This window comes from the organism of the source record quoted next, unplaced genomic scaffold, assembly GCF_019419815.1.
Source record: "Pyrus x bretschneideri cultivar Hongxiangsu unplaced genomic scaffold, Pyrus_bretschneideri_v1 Contig1, whole genome shotgun sequence".
NCBI lineage: Eukaryota > Viridiplantae > Streptophyta > Magnoliopsida > Rosales > Rosaceae > Pyrus > Pyrus x bretschneideri.
Window position 1 is genome coordinate 3871423 of NW_025999390.1, and position 19990 is coordinate 3891412.

The 19990-nt window shown below is 37.0% G+C and overlaps 2 protein-coding genes across 4 annotated transcripts; one reads left to right on the forward strand and one right to left on the reverse strand.

The window, feature by feature from the left end:
* Positions 1 to 91: 91 nt before the first annotated feature.
* Positions 92 to 12734, reverse strand: LOC103951311 (calcium-transporting ATPase 3, endoplasmic reticulum-type). 3 transcript variants are annotated; one of them, XM_048580116.1, is made up of 34 exons: positions 12493 to 12727; positions 12203 to 12253; positions 12061 to 12094; positions 11896 to 11913; positions 11255 to 11359; positions 10607 to 10681; positions 9661 to 9706; positions 9099 to 9158; positions 8904 to 8984; positions 8646 to 8731; positions 8356 to 8457; positions 7290 to 7343; positions 7107 to 7208; positions 6876 to 6934; positions 6620 to 6764; positions 5884 to 5991; positions 5454 to 5606; positions 5188 to 5292; positions 4380 to 4576; positions 4177 to 4288; positions 3919 to 4017; positions 3691 to 3836; positions 3477 to 3534; positions 3163 to 3255; positions 2970 to 3020; positions 2694 to 2825; positions 2471 to 2572; positions 2086 to 2140; positions 1531 to 1616; positions 1194 to 1342; positions 962 to 1067; positions 812 to 865; positions 663 to 711; positions 92 to 502 (listed from the first exon to the last, which is right to left on the reverse strand). In XM_048580116.1, the coding sequence occupies exons 2-34, from the start codon at positions 12211 to 12213 to the stop codon at positions 432 to 434; spliced, it is 2904 nt and encodes a 967-aa protein (XP_048436073.1). In that variant the 5' UTR covers positions 12214 to 12253; positions 12493 to 12727; the 3' UTR covers positions 92 to 431. The 3 variants fall into 3 exon arrangements, 2 of the variants coding, with proteins under 2 accessions (XP_048436073.1, XP_009360936.1); XM_009362661.3 differs by having other exon boundaries at positions 11255 to 11391; positions 12493 to 12726; XR_001953495.2 differs by lacking the exons at positions 92 to 502; positions 663 to 711; positions 812 to 865; positions 962 to 1067 and having other exon boundaries at positions 1301 to 1342; positions 1531 to 1631; positions 11255 to 11391; positions 12493 to 12734.
* Positions 12735 to 14081: 1347 nt separating this feature from the next.
* LOC103951302 (WD repeat-containing protein PCN) lies at positions 14082 to 19148 on the forward strand. The gene is made up of 11 exons (XM_009362650.3): positions 14082 to 14403; positions 14532 to 14675; positions 14871 to 15168; positions 15279 to 15342; positions 15455 to 15568; positions 15695 to 15857; positions 16424 to 16577; positions 16771 to 17384; positions 17599 to 17780; positions 17908 to 18168; positions 18648 to 19148. The coding sequence occupies exons 1-11, from the start codon at positions 14242 to 14244 to the stop codon at positions 18961 to 18963; spliced, it is 2472 nt and encodes an 823-aa protein (XP_009360925.2). The 5' UTR covers positions 14082 to 14241; the 3' UTR covers positions 18964 to 19148.
* The last annotated feature ends 842 nt before the right edge of the window (positions 19149 to 19990 follow it).

Below are 19990 nucleotides of genomic sequence, written 5' to 3' on the forward strand. Positions count from 1 at the left end.
ACAAATCTAAGCTAAACAATTCTTTTAGTGTAAAATATAGGTAAAAGAAAAATAAAATACTAGGTCAATTTTGGCACTATAAACGCTATGGTGGGTCAATTTAGATGAAAATAAATTATTGCTTGTATGAGAAAACGACATTAACATTGAACACAAATGGTCCATAATATGGTCGTATAAGGAAACAAGTTTGTCAAAGTTAATGGCGAATGACTAACGGGACATCTTTGCTATCTGTAGTGACACGTCGTTTCTGGGATATTTTTCAGACTTCTCAAACGTTTTTCACTCCTCTATGTCGAGAAAGTATGTACATAAGTGAGTAGCCATCGGGACTGCGCAGTTCTTCCTTTGTGTTGAAGGATGGCACAAACATGGGCTTCTTTCCCAGTCTCGGTGTCTCAAAGAATTCGGATCACATAACTCCGTTTCTATTTGTCACGCGATTCCCTTTTTGGCAGTAAATCAGGCCTCCTCCACCGGAAATTGAACCATCGCATGCCTACAACAGGAGCAACGGCCATCAAAGTCTATGAGACAGCAATATTGTTACACGAATATAACCCGAGCTAACATTATTCACACATGTTATAGACAAAGGAGATAAACACTCTGCGCCGAAATAAAAAATGACAAGACTTCAAAAAACAAAGATGATTTACCAGTGGAACTTCTTGAGAAGAACTTCAGCACTTCATCGATGATAATAACCTAAAATCAGATCACAAATGAAAGCTTGAATGAGTATTGACAATGAGCAGTGGGAAGAGGGAATCAAAACATACGACACTCTGAAAGGTAAATTGCATACGGGAAATGAAAGGTATAGCACAACAGTCCAGTCAGCCCAAGATAATGGCGTAACCTACAGCACAAAATATTACGGGAGCATCAGTAATGTTCGTTTATAAAAAAAAGATAAAAGAAACTGTCAAACACGAGAAGGAAGAAGACTACTTACGGAGAAAAGAATAGAGAGCGGATGGACGTATAATATTAGTATGTGAAGGATCATTGTTAGAATAATTGAACCAACAAGCCACAAGTTACTCCATGGAGGGATAACACTGGAAACGAGAGAAAGTCAGTGCTAACGCCAGTCTAGTCTCCAACCAAAATGTAAAAATGAAATAACTTAATCATTAGAAAGTAAACTGTGATGTTAATATCTACGTATATGCTTAGTTGCTTACACAAGAGACTGATTTTCGCTGAGATTATTCAAGGCGTTGAACATTTCAACCACCACAAGCACAGTCATGGATACAGTTGATGGATGGCGATCATCAAATATACTGCATGGATAAGTTGTCTCCCTTGTTGAGCATGAGTCAAAATTCATCTGGAATCAAATAACTAAAAAAGTGAGAACCCAGTTTATACATAATGGAGGATATTATAAGCGTCTAGTCTACAGACATTTCTATGTAGGTAGTAAATTAGTAATTATACGTATGTCATACAAACTGTAGAAACCAACTGGACAATGACTTTAGAAACTGCAGAATTTCAGAGCCTGTATGATCTTACCAATTCAGAATATGGCAGTTGAGGACCACTATCAGAGTAAACAAACCACCATATAAATCCCGCAACCGTGGCAACCCCAACATAAGCTGCAATTCATACACCTTCATTTGATTTGCATGGAGAAAATAAACAAACAAATTTACCGTAATGTAAACTTAAATTCACGCCACAAAAAAATCCAAACAAATAGGATCAATCATGTTATATACAGTAAATGGCTTTGTGTTATGTCTTAAGTTTTTTTTACTAATTGTCAGAAGACTAAGAACTGATTTTCTCAATTGATTCATAATGGAAAGGAGTGTAACCAGTAGGGACCAAAAGGCCATTATATAAGTGATACCAATTCATTTGTTCAAATATAAGCTTATGAAAGAGATTAAATTGCTGACTATTGTAAGGCTTAACATTGCTTCATATCGAAAAAATAATGTAAAAGAGATGCACTACAGGGCTTTACAGCTTTTAATTATAGCTACTAGGTAAACCAAACCAGTACACGCGGATGGGGCATCAATTTCACTGGGAGCCATATCTAATATGATTTATGCATACCTCCGATTACCAAATAACGAAAAAACAGCCATCCAGAAACAACTGCTTCATTGACCTACACACAGATAAAAGTTAAAAGTGACGTTATGCGAAAACTAGAACTTCTCTCAACTGCTGGAGGACTAGTTTTATGATATTAAGATAATAACATTAATGGATGAAACATATATATGACCTAATGAAACAAAATAAAAGTCCAAATTTGTCCTTGATATTATTATTGATCTCCCCAGCGGAAAGGGAAAAAAAAAAAAAAAAAAAAAAAAAAAACTCAATACCATTTCTCATTCAGCCACTTTTAGGCAACTAGTGTTACAGACGGATAAAAGGAGGAAGAAAAAAGAAAAAGCCAGAATACTGATAGCAGATTTAATTTATGCAATACCTTCCGAGGTTTAACCTTCATCACATCAGAATCTTGCTTATTAAAACCAATAGCAGTGGCAGGCAATCCATCAGTAACTAAGTTGACCCAGAGCAGCTGGACCTGGAAAAAGTTTTCATAAAGTATTAAGGACATGAAAATAAAAGACGCAGAAGACATTACACTTCTCAAATATAAAGGGTTGGAAAATGAAATATCACAATTCGTACATAAAAGGACTTACAGGGGCCAGAGTATCAGGTATGCCAAGTACAGCTGCCACAAATATACAAACTACTTCACCAATATTTGAAGAGATCATATATCTGATGAATTGCTTCGTGTTGTTGTATATAGCCCTTCCCTCTGCAATAGCCTGCCAAGGATTAACCAGTAATTAAGTTAAATGGCAGAGAAATGCTTTTGAATGTAAGGTGAAAGTCCTCATTGCTGACAAGTAGTAAAAATAGAATACTTGCAAAAATAATATGAAAAAGAAAATGGAGAAAGAGAGGCACACCGCAACAATAGTAGCGAAATTGTCGTCAGCCAAAACCATATCTGAAGCACTCTGATAAAGACAAAATAGCAGCGGTGAGAAGAGTAAAGTAATACTACAAAATGATAATGAAACCAAGAATAGCTCTAGGGACCAAAAGTATAGAAGTTGGTTTCACAGTGACATGAGTGAAAACAGTATGTATCCCGTCTACCTTGGCAACAGCTGTTCCTGAACCCATGGCAATTCCAATATCTGCCTTTTTAAGTGCAGGTGCATCGTTAACACCATCACCAGTCATTGCCACCTAACAAGCACACTAAAGTTTCAGGAAAGTAAAGAAGAGTATGGCAGTAAGCATGAAAAAGTATGACAGTAAGATGACTAAGCATGAAAAGGTCTAAACAAATGTAAAAGTTTCTTTGTTTACAAATTTTGAGGGAGCAAAACATCATTCCTATGCTAAAATGAAGCTATTGCATCTATACAATGATTCAGCATCCAGAGATAAAGCTATAGAGGGTGTACCACTTCGTTTTGGTGTCGCAAGGCTTCAACCAGCATCCTTTTATGAGAAGGTTCAACCCTAACAAATCAGAGGAGGAACAAAAAAAATGAACAATTGCTCAAGAAATAGAAAGAGAAAATTTGTTTAAAAAACTGATTAAAAAAGATGGAACAAATGGTAAATATCTAATCTTCCACAGAAAATGAACATACAGCGTGGATGCAACCAGTATACCTAGTGAATAGTGCCATGCGTTGCAATGCCAGAGTTTTCTGCAATGCTGGTAATTCGTCAAACTCAGTCGCAGTGTAGGAGTGTCCAGCAAGATCTTCTAAGTGATCAAAAGCCCCTATCTTGCGGCAAAGTGATTCAGCTGTTGACTGAAATCATGCCAAAATCAGCCGGAGTGTTCGTGTTCTAACCATATGTGTCCTACATCCATACATAAAAGGACAGACCTACCTTGTTATCCCCAGTTACAACTATAACGCGTATGCCAGCAGTCATGCATGAAAGCATCGCGTTTCTCACTTCTTCTCTTGGTGGATCAAGCATTCCAACCTTCAAAAGAAACAAAGCAAGGAAAATGTATACAACGTAAATAATTGAGCTAATGGACATGAAGAGACAAAGTTCATGTCTTGCAAAGTAAAAATAAAATCATGTATTTGGCACAGCAACCAAACAAACTTGACTTTCTATTTTGAAAAGAAAGCATACCAACCCAATGAATGTTAGTTCATTCTCATCATTATGGGCGAGACTCTGCAGACCCATGGGCATCCGCTTAAAGGCCAGGGCCAAGCATCTTAGTGTTTCCTTCCCTGCAAAACTGACCAAAAAAATATATATTACGACGCTAACCACGTATGCCTTAGAAAGAGAGAGAGAGAGAGTATAACGATGAAGAAAATATTCCTAACCTACGGAACCTTGATTCCAGCTCAGCCCGAATACTAGTGGTTAGTGGTATAGCAGAACCATCATCATTGCACAGAATACTTGTGCATCTAGAAATAATACTCTCCGGAGCACCTTTTGAAAACATAATTTGCAACTGGTTTCGGCTGCAAAGGACACTCATCATCTTCCGGTCACGAGTAAAATCTGCAACAGAAATCTGCAAGTAATATATTAAACCAATAAGCAAAACAAAAAAAAATTACTGCGACAAAAATGGCAAGTTAGAATTAGAATTTTTTTGCCAGAGCATTTCTTTTTGTCTTTTTCAAGTAGATAGTTCCACCGTTACTGCTTATGATATAAAACTTGAAGAACAAAAACATATATGCATAAGCATAAACACCAACCGATGATTTTGCAGCCAGAAGTCAAGACAAAGTCAAGTAGTTATAGCAGACAACATGAGAATCAAATAAAAATATGCAGAAGTACACAAGAAGACAAACTAACAAGTAGAATAACAAATTAGTCCGAGTTGTTTGGTAAGGAGGTAGAACAGCATAAAACATCATAATTCTTCAGCAGGTTTATTTTTTGTAGAAACATAAAAGAAGATGGTACATATTTCATATCATAAAACTATAATATAAAGTAGAAAAAATAAATTATATAAAAGCTTCAGACTAAAAACTAAAATACTGAATTTTTGGAAGCCATACAATATACCTATTAATAAGCTATATGTTTCTCTTGATCTATTAGTTTAACAATTTAATCTCTTTCTATATTTGGGGCATGATGTGAGGGCGGAAGGATCAGAAAACTAACCTTTTTAAAATGGTCCTCCCAGTAGTGATTACAGTAAGATGCACGTTCATGCTTGCTCAGCATATTCAGAGAAGAAGGCATAGAATCAAAGCCAGGAAGACCAATCTGGCAGTGAAAGAAATTAGGTTAAGAACTTAAAAGTGCATACCTTGAATAACTGCATGACCAACAAAATAGAGAAAGAAGGGGAAGAAAATAAGAATCAAAAACTTCAGTTATTTGCAAATCTTCAGACTTTAGAAAAGAGTATGAGTACATAAATGAACCTTCTCTGCAAGAACACGGAGGGCTACTTCAGTTGACTCGCCAATTTTTTCATAGTTGCCCTTATCAGGATTATATTGCAGGATAGACTCATTGCATAGTGCTGAACACATTGCTATGTGAAGAAGACAAGGCGTCTGAGCTGGAAGTTCAAGCTGAAAAATAGATAACACTTCAAATCAGTGCAAACTATAATGGAACCTGAATGAAGCATTAAAAAACTTATGCCAGGTAGGGGATTGGCCATGATATAATCCTGGAGTTTGTCGTTATATAATATATACACACATACATAATATATATACAGTTGCAAGCAAATCATTTACACTAGAATATGAAACAAAGCTCCCAATCAGGTCACATGTTTATATGAAGCATCAAGGTTCTTTTTTTTTACTTTCAGCCGCTTATCAATTTGCAAAAGTAACCTACCTGATGCCCAGTACTGTCAAAAATAATGCCTTCCGGTGCATATGTTGTCCCACTGACACTGTATTCGGAAATAACAGGAGCATGCTGTACAGTATGAAGCACACAAACCTGGAGAGATAAGAATAGAAATGGGTGAATAATCATTTGAAAGAAACATAATTACGCCAAGCACCAAATTATAGGAAGCGAATCAAGTTTGAAAGTAACACTCAAAAGATTTTAAATCAGGTAAACAAGTTGTATCAAATCCCAGGCTATTGTAATATTGAAACCTAGAGAGCAAAGTAATCTTTTGATTGGAGCGATGACTTGTAAAATCAACAAATACAATTTCACATGACAATAAACATCTGACAGATTGAAACTTCAAGCAGTCAAATGTTACATAACTCATAAATTCCTTGTCTTTATCCGGTGTGCCTTTAAATACGGACATGATGTGCACATCTGGGCCTCTGCTTCTCCCACTACATATGTATGTATGTATTTCATGCACATATATATATATATATATATGCATGTGTTGCATCCTTAGGAGGTAAGTTATTACAAGTTCTCAAGCACAAGTAATAAATAAAGACTAAAAAAAGCCACAAACCATAGCAAAAGCTTACATGCCAATAAATTTATGAAGTGACAAGTTATGTTCCTGGCTATTTACAGCAATTTAGGAAACCAAAAAGATCAGGAAAGTCCTATTCAACTGTTTACTATGGCAAGGTCATGAGATAATCACCTTCGAGACAGACATCATATTGGTTGTCAGGGTTCCAGTTTTGTCACTGCAGATTACTGTAGTGCAGCCTAAAGTCTCAACAGATGGCAAAGACCTTACAATGGCATTCAATCGAGCCATTCGTTTTGTTCCAAGAGCCAAACAACTAGAAAAAAAAAAAAAAAATCAAAGAAAGTCCATGATAAAGAAAAGCATCAGAGATTGCAGTATAACGCCTTTGTCATTTCTATACGCAAGTAAAAGTTCAAGCACTCACGTTGTAACAACAGCTGGAAGTCCTTCTGGGATTGCTGCAACTGCAAGTGCGACTGCAATCTTAGTGGGCACAAGAGAATGGTTCGTAAACATTAAATCAGGAAAGATGAGTAAGAACCAGTAAATAAGGCCTTGAAACAGAAATGTGATGAATAAAAATTAAAAAGAATTCGAAAAACCCAAAAGAATTTTCTTTGTAAGTAAATGATCAATAAATTTAATAAGAAAATACCTTGAAGTAATGAATTGCACCACGCAAGAACCCACCATGAGCAGGGTCACGAAAGTGACCAATATTTACAATCCATACCAGTACGCATATGCCAGCAATAACCTGAGAAAGCAATGAAAGTTAAGAAATGCATATTAAAGCAATACTAGAGAGTAATGACCAAACAAAAACTTGGAGAATTACCTTGGCCAAGAAAGTACCAAATTCATCCAGCTTCTTTTTCAATGGTGTAGCTTCCTGCAAACAGCCATATAATTGAATAATTGAAAGCTCTGGTCATCTATATAGAAACTATAAATTCAACAAAGGATCTTTCTTTCAATTTTCTTTCCTGTCTGAGTTTCAGAAGAAAAAAAGGAGCAGTGAAGAAAGGACGTAATTTCATAAAGCGCTGTGTCAATCATAATGGTGAACTAGAAAAATGGTCTTGGTGGAGCAAAGATATTTGAGCACTATGTGTTGAGAATATCGCACTTAAGAATGGGAAAAATAGAACAAACTCCGGAAATCGAAAACAAATAACCAAGATAAATAACACCAAGAATTTACGTGGTTCGGCAATATGTGCCTACGTCCACGGGACAGCAACAGCAATCTTTCACTATATCAATAATGAGTACAACCAATAATCTTGCCAAATCTCTAGAACTAGGACTTGACGAAAAATCTGAAAGAACAAGAACAAGAAATGCACTATCTCTTTTCTTTTCTCTCGCACACACCTTACAATATTCTCTCACTCTAATCCCTTGAGTGGTATACAATTTATTGTTTTGCTCCCCCCTCAAAACTAGTACAATAGCCCCTTTCTATAGACATAATAAAGGTCTTCTTCAATAAGGATTACTAATCCTAATTGGAATCTAGTTATGAATCCTTCTCCAATTGAGAAACTAACTCCAATTGCGAAAACAACTCCAATTGGGAAAACAATTTAATCCTCTAAGACTATAATTCCTTATAGAAGCAGGACAACTCATCATGGACTGGAAAAAACCCAACACTATGCTCTATGTTGTGACTCCTTCCATTATTTCGCTACTGATGTTTCAGGTAGGAAGAGAGAAACATATAGAGAAGCAGAACCACACTTCATCGAACTAGGCAGTCAAATGGAAGTAGACAAAAAGTTTTGCTAAATTCAGTGCTAGAAAGAAATTTAGAATTTAAGGCAAGATTCCAAGCCATTGACAGGGTAAGAGCACATAGAGATAAACTACTGAGAACAATCTGAATTTAGAGTGCTTACATCTTCTGTTCGTAACATTGAATCGTGTATGCCGCCCATAGCAGTCTGTGTTCCAACTCCTACTACGACAGCTCTAGCCCTACCAGCCACGACTACTGTACCCTGGCGATCAAGATATGCAGGAAGATAATCATTGCTTTGTAACGGATACCCTTTCAAGAAACTCCATCCAAAACAGAACAATAGTACGACATAAAGAAATAGAAAACTTGGTCAACACATTCCGTTAAGTATATAAAATAGAGAAATTGGATCCAGCATATTAGCTTCAATAAACACATAAATTTTACCGAGAAAAGAATACTTGTCTTGTCTTGATACACAGCATTTGTTGCAGTAGTGGATTCAAGCTCTTTTTCAACAGAGCAACTCTCACCTGCCATCATCAAACAGAAGTTTTCAAATACATTGATCTAGCATGTGCTAAATCATAATACTTTGACAGTGAAGATTCATGCAAATTACAAAGACAATAATGACAAATATCCATCAACGATATAACAAGTACTGTTTTGATTTACTATATTCAGTACATAAAGCAGATGTACCTGTAAGAATTGCCTGATCAACACGTAATTGATTACTTAGCATCTCAATCATTCTCATATCAGCTGGAATTTTGCCTCCCACTATACGTTTTGCCCAACCGAAAAAAATTCAGAATCCAAAAAATAAATAAATAAATTCAGTATCCACGAGTAACCACAGTAGTAAACCAATTCTGCATGCTCAAAGCAACTTACCAGCCACTTCTACAACATCACCTGGGACAAGCTCTGTTGCTGGAAGTATGGAAAAGCAACCTGCAAGGAGTTACTTTTACGTCAACTTTGAGTGGTAAAGGATGACACAATTGTCAGTACAGTACAAGCAATGCATCAAGCAATTTGATATGATGTTCATGAGATTTTGGCCACCCACTACTCCCAAAAGCTTTAAGTTGTACACAGTTAGCAATTATCTTCCTTTTTCCAGCGTGATTAACAATGTTCCATCAATTTCTCATTTTATCCCCAAGATCCAGGCAAGGAGTCACGAGTAATTACAAAAGCAAAGCATCCCAAAAGAACCAACAATAATAAATACTAGCTATCAAGTGTCTTTTCCAGACTGATGAGATCTCCACCAGCACCCTCATAACAAAAGGGTGTACTACCTTACACTTCTTATGATCTGATTTTCACAATTTAAGCTCTAGAAAGAAATGCTTACAATACAAAAGAAGACTTAGAAACATGAAATCATAACATCAAAGTGCAAACAGCATTTAGCATGGTCAAGTCACTTCATAAAATAATTTTTTACCATTCCGCAGCACAGTCGCGATATCAGCTTGGTATGCACGTAGCTCCTACAATGTCAAGGGTAAAAATAAGGAATCAGAACAAGCTGAAGTTAAGGACTAATGAATGAATTTCCAGAAAGATGAGGACATGAACGTCAAGGTTTAGGGTTTATTGCTGGAAGAGATAAAGAGGAGAAAGAAGACAATCCAATTTCCACTAGGACTGGATTAATCCTTTTGGAGCAGAAATTTATTCTTATTTTCCTAGTTTAATTAGAGTTTCCCATTTCTAAAAGGATTTGGTTAATTTCCTATTCTATTTTGGATTAGGATTTCTTTCCTATAAGTTTATTTTCCTATTTGTATTAGATTTAAGGTACCGCTCAGGTCACGCGATGAATAAAATAGGGAACTAAGAAACCCCTCCTTGTACGGTTGTACCTCATAGAGGACAGATGAGTTTATGAATAAAAGTTTGAGTTAAATCTCCTGCGACAAGAGTTTATTTGGAGTGATTCCAAATTCCAATTTTTGGTGTGAGGCCAAGAATGAGTGAGAGGCCACTGGAGTGATTCCAGTTATCCTTGATCGTTGTTTTAATTTAAGTTCTATGAGTTTTTGCTTCCGCTATACAATCTAATTTCTGCCGCCCTACTCTGTCCTACATCACAGAACAAAAAGAAGGTTACCTAGGGATTCATGCATTCATCTTCTACAACGTGCAACAGAAAAGCGCTCATGCATAGGAAAAGGTAGAAATAGGTACTTGGGAAAGGGCAATGATAAATAGATCAAGTGCTAACAGTCAATCAACAAATTGAACACAATTTGAAGTTTTAGTAGAATGAGTTTAGAAAAAGGAGCTTGGTTTCTGCATGAAAGAAAAGATCCACTTGAAATGGTAGTCTTTCAAGATGTTTTCTGGTTTTTATGGAAGTTCTGAAATACTATAGATGTAAAATTTACCTCAAGAGCCTTTTCCGCATTGGTTTCTGTAATCACTCCTACTGCAGCATTTGCGGCCAATATCATGAGAATAACCTATGCCCCATTAATTTCATACAATAAAATCTTTATTAAGACCAAGTTGTATCCCTCGTGCTTAATCAACAACAAACATAAAAAACAGTTATCAAATATCACAACATTCAAAGCCTTAACTTGTTAAGTTTCAAGTGCTCAACAAATTTCGAACAATGTATGTTTCAATACTTCAAAAAAAGGACATGCATTAAAGACTTATAGGTGGAAAAAATTAGTACTAGAAGAGAGAATAGCTGAGTGCAAATCAAACACTAAGGAATAAGGATCACATCTAGACATTGAAAGTAAAAGTAGGAGGAAAAAGAAAACACCAAGACAAGGCATCGATAACTAAACTTTTTCTTCTTTTCTGGCCAGTCTAAACTGACAGTCTAACATGCATAGCATCTTTCCCTCTTTATTTTCTAAGGAAACATAAATTGTATTAAGGAAGAAAATGCATATCCTCTTTTTTTTTTTTTTGCTTCGGCTAATAGATTACTCCTAAAAGATGAACTCAACTCATACTTTGAAAAATAATGATAGTAATAAGCAATCAGTTTAACAAAGCAGAAAATTATCATATCTTACCGAAGGCTCCAAAAATGCTGTTAAGCCCGTATCTCCATTAATCAAAGCCAGAATAAATGAAACAAGTGCCGCAACAATCAATATCTTTACAAGCAAATCATCAAACTGTTTCAAAACCAATTTCCAGAATGAAGCCCCTGCATATGGAATATAGATAGTATTCATAACAGGCATAAAATGCATGATCTTGATTTGTGAAAACTAGTGTTAACAGAAATTTACATCAAACCAGTAGCATGCTCCTGGAATATGAATCCAGTAAAAAAAGTTTTGTATTTAGACTCCCTAAATTCTTCATTCTCACAAAACTCACCAAAACCAGCTAGCTACTCTTCCAAAGCGATCAGATTCATAACTGTGGTTTTCTACACTTTTTGAACTAGGGAGTATTAACAAATTATTGGTGGTACACAAGCCATTGACCGCTAAAAAACACATTCAAATAACAGTTTATACGGTACAATGAAGAGAAAAATTAATTCCATCTGGAACTTGTGCTTCATTTAGTACTGGAAAGAGTAGGGAAATTTTGAGAAGACATAAACGAGAATGTACTCGTGCAATCAATGAAAGAAACGTCGCAAAAACTTGCTTATGCAAGATGGAGAGCGTAAGGGGAAAGGAACGTGTGGTGTACTTACTTTTCTCTTCCGGAAGCACTGCATACAATATTCCAATCATGCAATCCAAGAGAAACCACATTAGAACTAGACAAACAATACCAAATCCAGCACTCTAGTCTGGAGGACACAACAACCGAACTGGAAAACGCATACCCACTCGTGCTAGGAGCAGAGAAAACATACCATTTTTGCCGTAGAGTCTTGCATGTTGCGCAACCTGCGAACAGCATAACATTTCAAACCTTGAGAGTAGGTAAACTAAATGGCCAATAAAACAGTACAAATTTCACAGCTTTCGCTCCGAAAGCAACAAACTTTACCATACCTGTGAGTCATTGAGGCCCTTCTTCGGGTCCACGCCGAAGAAATCCAACACCTAACCAATAATACAAGGGTAACAAAATGGAGTAGTGAATTAATCAATGACATAACCGGAACTAAAAAACGCCACATTCCCATGGAAACGCTGCAACAGAAGCTTCCAATTTCCAAAGAATTCAATTATTCGACTTCAAAAATTCGAATTTTTTTTATCTAAACACACAGACTTCGAATTTGGAAGCTGGTAAAACCGATGGATTACTGGATTACTGAATTACTGAGTTACTGAACTACCTCGGTGACGGATCGAGCGTAAGCGTCCTCCATTGAGGGACGACGAAGAACTTGGACGCGATCGGAGCCTTTGGCACTTCCTCTACCTCTTCCTCTACCTCTTCAAGTTTCTGTGTTTCGTATCAGCCACTGGAGTTTCTGTGTTTCGTATCAGCCACTGGACGAGTAATGGGTGAGAGATCTGATGAGAAAGGGGAAATTTTGGAGTGAGGCGTTGCGCTTAAGCAACGTCGTCGTTTTGGCTTGTGGCCTCTACGTTTCTCAATTCGCAAAGGCATTTGACCCACAAGACTCACGCTTTTGGTTTTTAGCCGGAATTAGGCCGAATTTCGGATCTGGATCGTGGCCCGCTTGAAATAAATGGTTTCTCTACTTTACGCGTTCTCGCATCGACAAGCGGAATTGATATTGCTTAAAGAGAGAATTTGTTTTTACTGATTTTTGTTGACAACAAAAATTTATTGACCTCTATTATCGAATGATATGCATATCTTCATAATTTTTTACGCGTCCCGTTAAATTTATACGAAAGTAAATGATTTTAGGTTTACAAGTTAATAAATCGGATCGTTATCAAGTCATCCGTTAATAATTCATTAAAAATTCGTTGAAATAACGAGTATGACACAAATACGACCTGTTTGCCAGGTCACATTAGGCTCTTGCATGACTCATTAACTCGTCACGAGAATAACATGTTCCCAATCAACTGTTTAACGAGTCGGGTAAATATTAGATCGCTTATTAAGAACCCATTAAAACAATATGTTTAACATGACATAATCCATTAAAATACTGGATATTACACGAATACGACACGAACAAAGCAAACACAATCTATTTGTCAAGTCTACTCATGCCGAAATGTAAAATTAATGTATTGGCCTAACTCCAATATTCTTGATCAAATAAAAAAAAAAACTCCAATATTCACGTTTCCAATACATTCAACAACTCAACAAACTCAAATTTAATTGAACCTCTTGATGCAACCCATTCTAAATTGAATTAAATCATAGGAATAATCATGGTTTTAGGCATGCTATAAAATTTATCAAGCGCTAATCATTCAGTTGGTCCACTCAACGTCATCTCTTATTATGTTGAGCTTATTTTTTCTTTTACATAAAAGTAAATTGAGATTGTTTTTTGTACACGGAACACAAGCAAATATATCAGTTTTTTCATATATTTGAAACATAAGTTGATATATTAGTGTCCTAATATAATTAAATACAGATTCAGTATTGCTGAACTTGATTAACATATGGTATGCCGATTCGTGTTCCAGTTACACTTTAAAAAAATCTCTAAAAAAATCTCTAGAAGGTAAAGTAAAGGGATAATTTGGAATCAAGAGTAGCGTTCCATACCTTGACATATGTAAAAGTGGTGGGCCGGAGCTTTCATTCCATCAAAGGCCACGTTTTCAACAGCGTGGACCAATCCGCAATGGGCCTTTTGATTCGCCTCTAACTTGACCTATAAATACACACATGCACCACAATTAAACCGGTCCGATCCGGTTCACACGTCCCAATAACAAAGACCTATCATTCAACCCAACCCGCGCCGCGCTTAAACCCTCGAACAAAAACCTAGCTTCATTCCGCCTTCTTCGTCTTCTCTCTCTCATGCCCTCGCACCTCCATCACTCTCCCTTCACTCTCGGAGTCACTCGCAGACACACCAAACCCTAACCCTAATCATTTGCAGGGGCGCTTCCGGAACTTAGAGTCTCAGACGAACATGTCTGAAGCTTACAGGACCAGCTCAGTCGATTGGAAGCCCTCTCCCTTGGTTGCCCTAGCCACCAGCGTCGACGACTCCCAAGTCGCCGCTGCTCGCCAGGACGGCTCCCTCGAGATTTGGCTCGTCTCCCCCGGCTCCGTTGGCTGGCACTGTCAACTGGTACAATTACAGCCGCGAGCTCTCTTTCTATATATACATATGTGTAGCTATCAAATTGATTATCTTCAATAATTGATAGCTTAGCTTAATTTAAAGGCTGAAATATCAATGTTTTGTTTTGTGCTTAGACGATTCATGGCGATCCTGAATCGAGAGTATCGTCGCTTATTTGGTGTCGTGCCGGCTCGAAAGGATTGCCTTGTGGACGGTTGTTTTCCTCGAGCATCAATGGTTCAGTTTTGCAGTGGGATCTTTTCCATTTGAAGCAGAAGGTATGCTTTTATGGTTGTAATGAAGCTAAATTGAGCATTTTCAATTTTTGGCTTGAAAGGCAAATTTTTTGCAAACAGTCAATGAACATTTATAGTTACTAAAACTTTCATAATTCTTCTTAATTTTTAGTTCTCGAAGCACTTACTGTGATGAATTATCAGATGCTGTGACTAAATATTGAATTTCATTCGCAGACTGTGTTGGATTCTATTGGAGTCTCGATCTGGCAAATGGCTGTTGCACCTTGTAGTTGTGATATAGAATCGAAGGACTACCCTATTGGAAATGGGTGTTTAAAAGCTAATAGTACCGAGGGGGGTGATCCAGAAACAAGCGATAGCGAAAATGATTCCGACTCCACTGAGATTAATGAACAATCCATTGTTGAGAACCAGCTTGTGGCATTAGCTTGTGATGATGGTTGTGTGCGAATATACAGTATTACTAAAACAGATGAGTTTGTTTACACTAGATCGTTGCCTAGGGTCAGTGGTGAGATATCTACTCTTCAACGTCCTTCTCGTTCTTGTAGTTTTGTTTCTCTTCCATATTTAATTCTCTTTGTAAGTTTCCATTTTGATGTGTGATGTTCTATATTTCAGGACGTGTCTTGAGTGTGACATGGAGTCCTGATACTAAATTTATATATTCGGGGAGTAGTGATGGGTATGTATGAACATTGACAGCAGCTTACTTGTTGTGAACTTGTATAAATTAATGTGTTATATTATTGTCATTTCTGTCATGCATTTGATGATTTTTTTTTTTCATTGGGCAGGATGATAAGATGCTGGGATGCTAAATTGGGCCATGAAATCTATAGGATTACAGTTGGGCTTGGAGGTCTGGGAAGTGGACCTGAACTTTGTGTTTGGTCGTTACTTTCTCTGAGGTAAAAACGAGGCACATCTTTATTATTTTCTGCAGCTTCAAATTGATTTTTCAGTTTGTCGCATCTAGTGGTGTTTATTAGCTGCTGAACTACCTTTTTGAAAATTGAGTTCTTTCTTTACACCAGGTGTGGGAACCTTGTCAGTGCAGACAGTACTGGCAGTGTTCAGTTTTGGGACAGTCAGCATGGAACTCTATTGCAGGCACATTCGTACCACGAAGGTGATGTAAATGCTCTGGCAGCAGCCCCCAGCCATAATAGGGTGTTTTCTGCTGGTTCTGATGGTCAGGTACAGGTTATGTTTTGGAGACAAAAATCATTGGTAGTTCTGGATTGTTATTCTGCTAATTGTTTTAGGAATCACAAATTTGATATGTCTTTCCAGATTGTGAGGAAATTATAAATCACTTCAGTTGTAGCAACATATGCATTCATTTCTCTTTCTTTTGTTGTGCATTGTTTGAACCCTGTATCTTATGTTGCATACGGTACCATTAGACTGTTTTAATGCCGTAATTGGATTTGTTCAATCATTTCTTATTGCGTTGAAGTGAAATTCTGTGGTGGTAGTTATAAACTTATGAGTAGTAACAAGAACAGTTTCTTATTTTCTCTAACATCTTGAACTAACTGAATAAAAATGGATGTAAGTTAGAGACATCAAACTCACTTGTGAAAGGATAGGTATATATTCATGCTAATAATTCTTTATTGTTGAAAGTCTTTATTTTTATTTTTTTTTATTTTTTATTTTTTTATGGTTTTGAATTTGATAATTTTATCCAGTAATATTCACTTGTCCAACTTGCTGATCGACTACTATAACCTCAATGGTTCACTATTTACTTTTGTCAGGTTATTCTTTATAAGCTCTCTAGTGCGACGGTGGGATCTAGTGATGACAAGTCTTCTTCTGAGGTTTTGAAGAAATGGATCTATGTTGGTCTTGTAAAAGCTCATACACACGATGTTAGGGCTTTGACAGTGGCTGTACCGATCAGCAGAGAAGGTTTGCCCATATCTTATGCATGATTGATTGTTTTTCCTTGTTTTTGCTGTTATTTAATCTTTTCCTTTTCACACATAAAAAGATTCATTAGTTTATGCTTGTTTGTGTTCAATTGGATCAATGTTTGTTTATGCTCTTTGTTACGTCTCAACTATTTTCCAATTCTTAAATCAAGTCATTCTCTAATTTGCAGATCCCTTGCCAGATGAAGGTATAAAAATACACCGTAAAGAACGTCGTAAGATAACGCCTAATAATATTAATGAGTTTAGTTATCGTAAATGGGCACATTTGGGTGTTCCCATGCTTATATCTGCTGGTGATGACACAAAGTTAATCGCATATCCTGTTAAGGAGTTCACACAGTTTAAACCTCATGATATCTGCCCTGCGCCTCAGAGACTACCAATTCAACTGGTGCTTAATAGAACATCCAAACAGTCATTGCTTCTTGTACAAGCTTCTAGTTGGGTGGATATTCTTCTTGTACGTGCACAAAGTGGCACCTTTTCCAAGATAGCTCCTGTCTCCAAATGGGGCCAAGCCTCAACAGATCTTTTGGTTCGAGTCAAGAGTAAGGCATATCGGAAGATCATTTGCAGCACAATTTCTAATACGGGGGTGCTTTTTGCATATTCTGACCATGTGAAACCTAGCCTATATGAACTGAAGAAGAATAAAGTTGGCAAAAGTGCACTGACTGTTAATAAAAGACAGCTTCCACAGAAACTACCATTTGCCCATTCCATGGTTTTTAGTTCTGATTCTTCTCGCTTGATGATAGCTGGGCATGATAGAAGAATATATGTAAGCTGTTTTCTTCTTGTTGCTCTATTTCATCTATTGTTTCAAATAATTTTTTCTTTTTTTTTTCTTGGGGGTTTGACTGTAAAGAGATTGATCATTTGAGACATGATGGACAGTTTAACCTGTAAAACACATTGATTTGATAGGGACAAAACCTGCATATTCATTTAATGTTATGTGGCTTCCATTCCTTGACTTGCCTCACATGATATAGGTTGTGGATGTGAGCAGAGAAGAACTAGTGCACAGGTTCACCCCTTGTCGCGATTTGCAGGATCAAGAATTACCACCTAGTGAGCCTCCCATAACAAAACTGTTCACCAGTTGTGATGGGCAGTGGTTGGCTGCCATCAACTGCTTTGGAGATATTTATGTATTTAATCTGGAGATACAAAGGTATGAAACTATACTTGGTGTCTCTTTTTCTGGTCGGTGCCTATGATTGATAATAAATATCTTTTTTATTTTTTACTAGGACCTGGACCAATTTTCTATTATAACTCTTTTTTGTCATGTAAAACAGGCAGCACTGGTTCATTTCAAGACTAAATGGCGCATCTGTGACAGCTGGTGGTTTTTCTCCGCGAAACAACAATGTGCTTGTAATCACAACCTCTTCAAATCATGTATATGCATTGGATGTTGAGGAGAGAGAACTGGGAAACTGGTCGAGGCAGCATACGTATTGTCTACCAAAGAAATTCCAAGAATTTCCAGGCGAAGTTATTGGGCTCTCTTTCCCACCCTCCACAAGTTCATCTGCTGTTATTGTTTACAGTGCCAGGTGCGCTCCTTTTTCTCTGTGTATGAATGAGGTGTGATTTGCGCATGTTATAGAGCTCAAAACCTTGGAAGTTGCTAATGTGAAAAAATGAAAGATAAGCCCTTGTTATGTTGGTATCCAGAGGTAACACAATCTTTGGTTGAACCCTAGTCCAGTTTAGGCATTAGATTTTACGTTGTGAGGATTTTACAATAAACGGTAGACCTGCCCTAGGACATGAAGGTGGTGTTACCATATGCCGGAGTCGTGTCTAAGGGGATGGCATTGGAATGCCATACCCATTCTAGAGCTAAGTCAGTTAGTGATATTTAACTGTGTAAATGTTACCATTTTGACCGACTCGCATGTCCCATGGTTTTTCTTGCGATCTCCTTGATGAGTAGTGCAGCTTATAGTAGATTTTGGGGATATCAGTTTTTATGATATAACTAATTTCAAGGTTTTGATATAACTAATTTTGAGGTTATCTTATGCTTTAGGGCAATGTGCTGGATTGATTTTGGGAAGCCCATTGATCCAGACGATGAAAGTGGCATGCCAAACGGTCAGAATCCGACATCGATGAATTTGCATAGTAATTCGATTAAGAAGATTCTAAAACGTAAATTGACAGACAGTGAAACTGAGAGTAGACTTATGGCTATGAAGAATTTTGATTTTATTTGGTTCCCAAGTCCAGCTTTATTTTTGGGTCATCTTTCGAATAGTTCTCTGTTGATGATAGACAAACCGTGGATGGAAGTGGTTAAATCGTTGGACTCTGCACCTGTACACAAACATGTTTACGGGACATAATGTCATGGATGGTTTAGCCTTTGAGAGAGTGAGAGAGCGATCAAATGTGGCATTCGATCTCTCTTATATTTTGCCATCGTTTCTTCTCTTTGGTTACGAAGGGCTAAAGCATGTTGTGTAATTTTACTCTTCAAAATTTTGTTCTTGTTAACCAGTTTAAAGAAGTTTGTCTTACGATTCTTTTAGGTTTGTGCATTTGATGGGTACGTCCTTTCGGTTCCTTGTAGGCTTTGGAGCAGTATGATTTCTTATCTTTTGCATTTTTAAGAGAGACTATAAAATGTATATTTGTAGGTTCCATTTATTGAAGAAACTGGAAAGTTATCCTTGCTAGTGAACGGTGACATGATGAGATGTTATGCCAAATTTTGCTTTTCGGCCGACGAATTTGCTCTTCTCGTTCTGAGTTTTACACGGTCAATTTCATCGAGCTGTTTTTCCTTGCCGGTCTCACCCTGCGTTGATAAGGTTTTGGCGTCCGTAGAAATTCCACGGTTCGAATTAACCCGAAACAAGGGGGATGGGACCTGAGAGTACGCATACCAATGGAAGAGGGGTGCTGGTCGGACAGCCATGCCAATCGTCCCTACCCAAGAATTTCTGGAGTTTTTGGAATTTAACGCGGCATTTTGCCACTTTGAGAATACGCACAACAATTTAAGAGGGGTGCATTTTAGTTTATCGTTGGTTGTAATGTTTACTATCATATTTATCATTTGATGAGTTTAAATTTTGAAATTTCTGTTTATTTACTTCATATATCTCAAAATTTAAACTCATCCAACGCTAATAAATAAGGTGAAACACTAATGTCGAAATGTAAACTCATCTAGTGGTGACAACAAGAGGGATCGACCATTTTAGTTGGAAATTTTCAGTTCTCTTTTTTCTTCTGTAATGTTGCACGACGGTCAAAACAGTAGGCTTTTCAAGTTCCAACTTTAAAAATTAATTATGCAAAAAATCAATCAAATTAAAATCATGTAACCATTCAATTAAGTTTCATTTTCAACTGAATAACATGGTT

What these genes read in the sequence shown, in the direction of transcription:
- LOC103951311 (XM_009362661.3), bottom strand. Translation starts at nt 12,525, where the DNA reads ATGGAGGACGCTTACGCTCGATCCGTCACCGAG. An exon ending in TGATGTTGTAGAAGTGGCTG is followed by an intron (nt 8,985 to 9,098) that starts GTAAGTTGCTTT and finishes CAAAACGTATAG; the next exon opens with TGGGAGGCAAAATTCCAGCT. An exon ending in AGCGAAAATCAGTCTCTTGT is followed by an intron (nt 1,068 to 1,193) that starts GTAAGCAACTAA and finishes TCTCGTTTCCAG; the next exon opens with TGTTATCCCTCCATGGAGTA.
- LOC103951302 (XM_009362650.3), top strand. Translation starts at nt 14,242, where the DNA reads ATGTCTGAAGCTTACAGGACCAGCTCAGTCGATTGGAAGCCCTCTCCC. An exon ending in TGTACCGATCAGCAGAGAAG is followed by an intron (nt 16,578 to 16,770) that starts GTTTGCCCATAT and finishes TCTAATTTGCAG; the next exon opens with ATCCCTTGCCAGATGAAGGT. An exon ending in GTTATTGTTTACAGTGCCAG is followed by an intron (nt 18,169 to 18,647) that starts GTGCGCTCCTTT and finishes CTTATGCTTTAG; the next exon opens with GGCAATGTGCTGGATTGATT.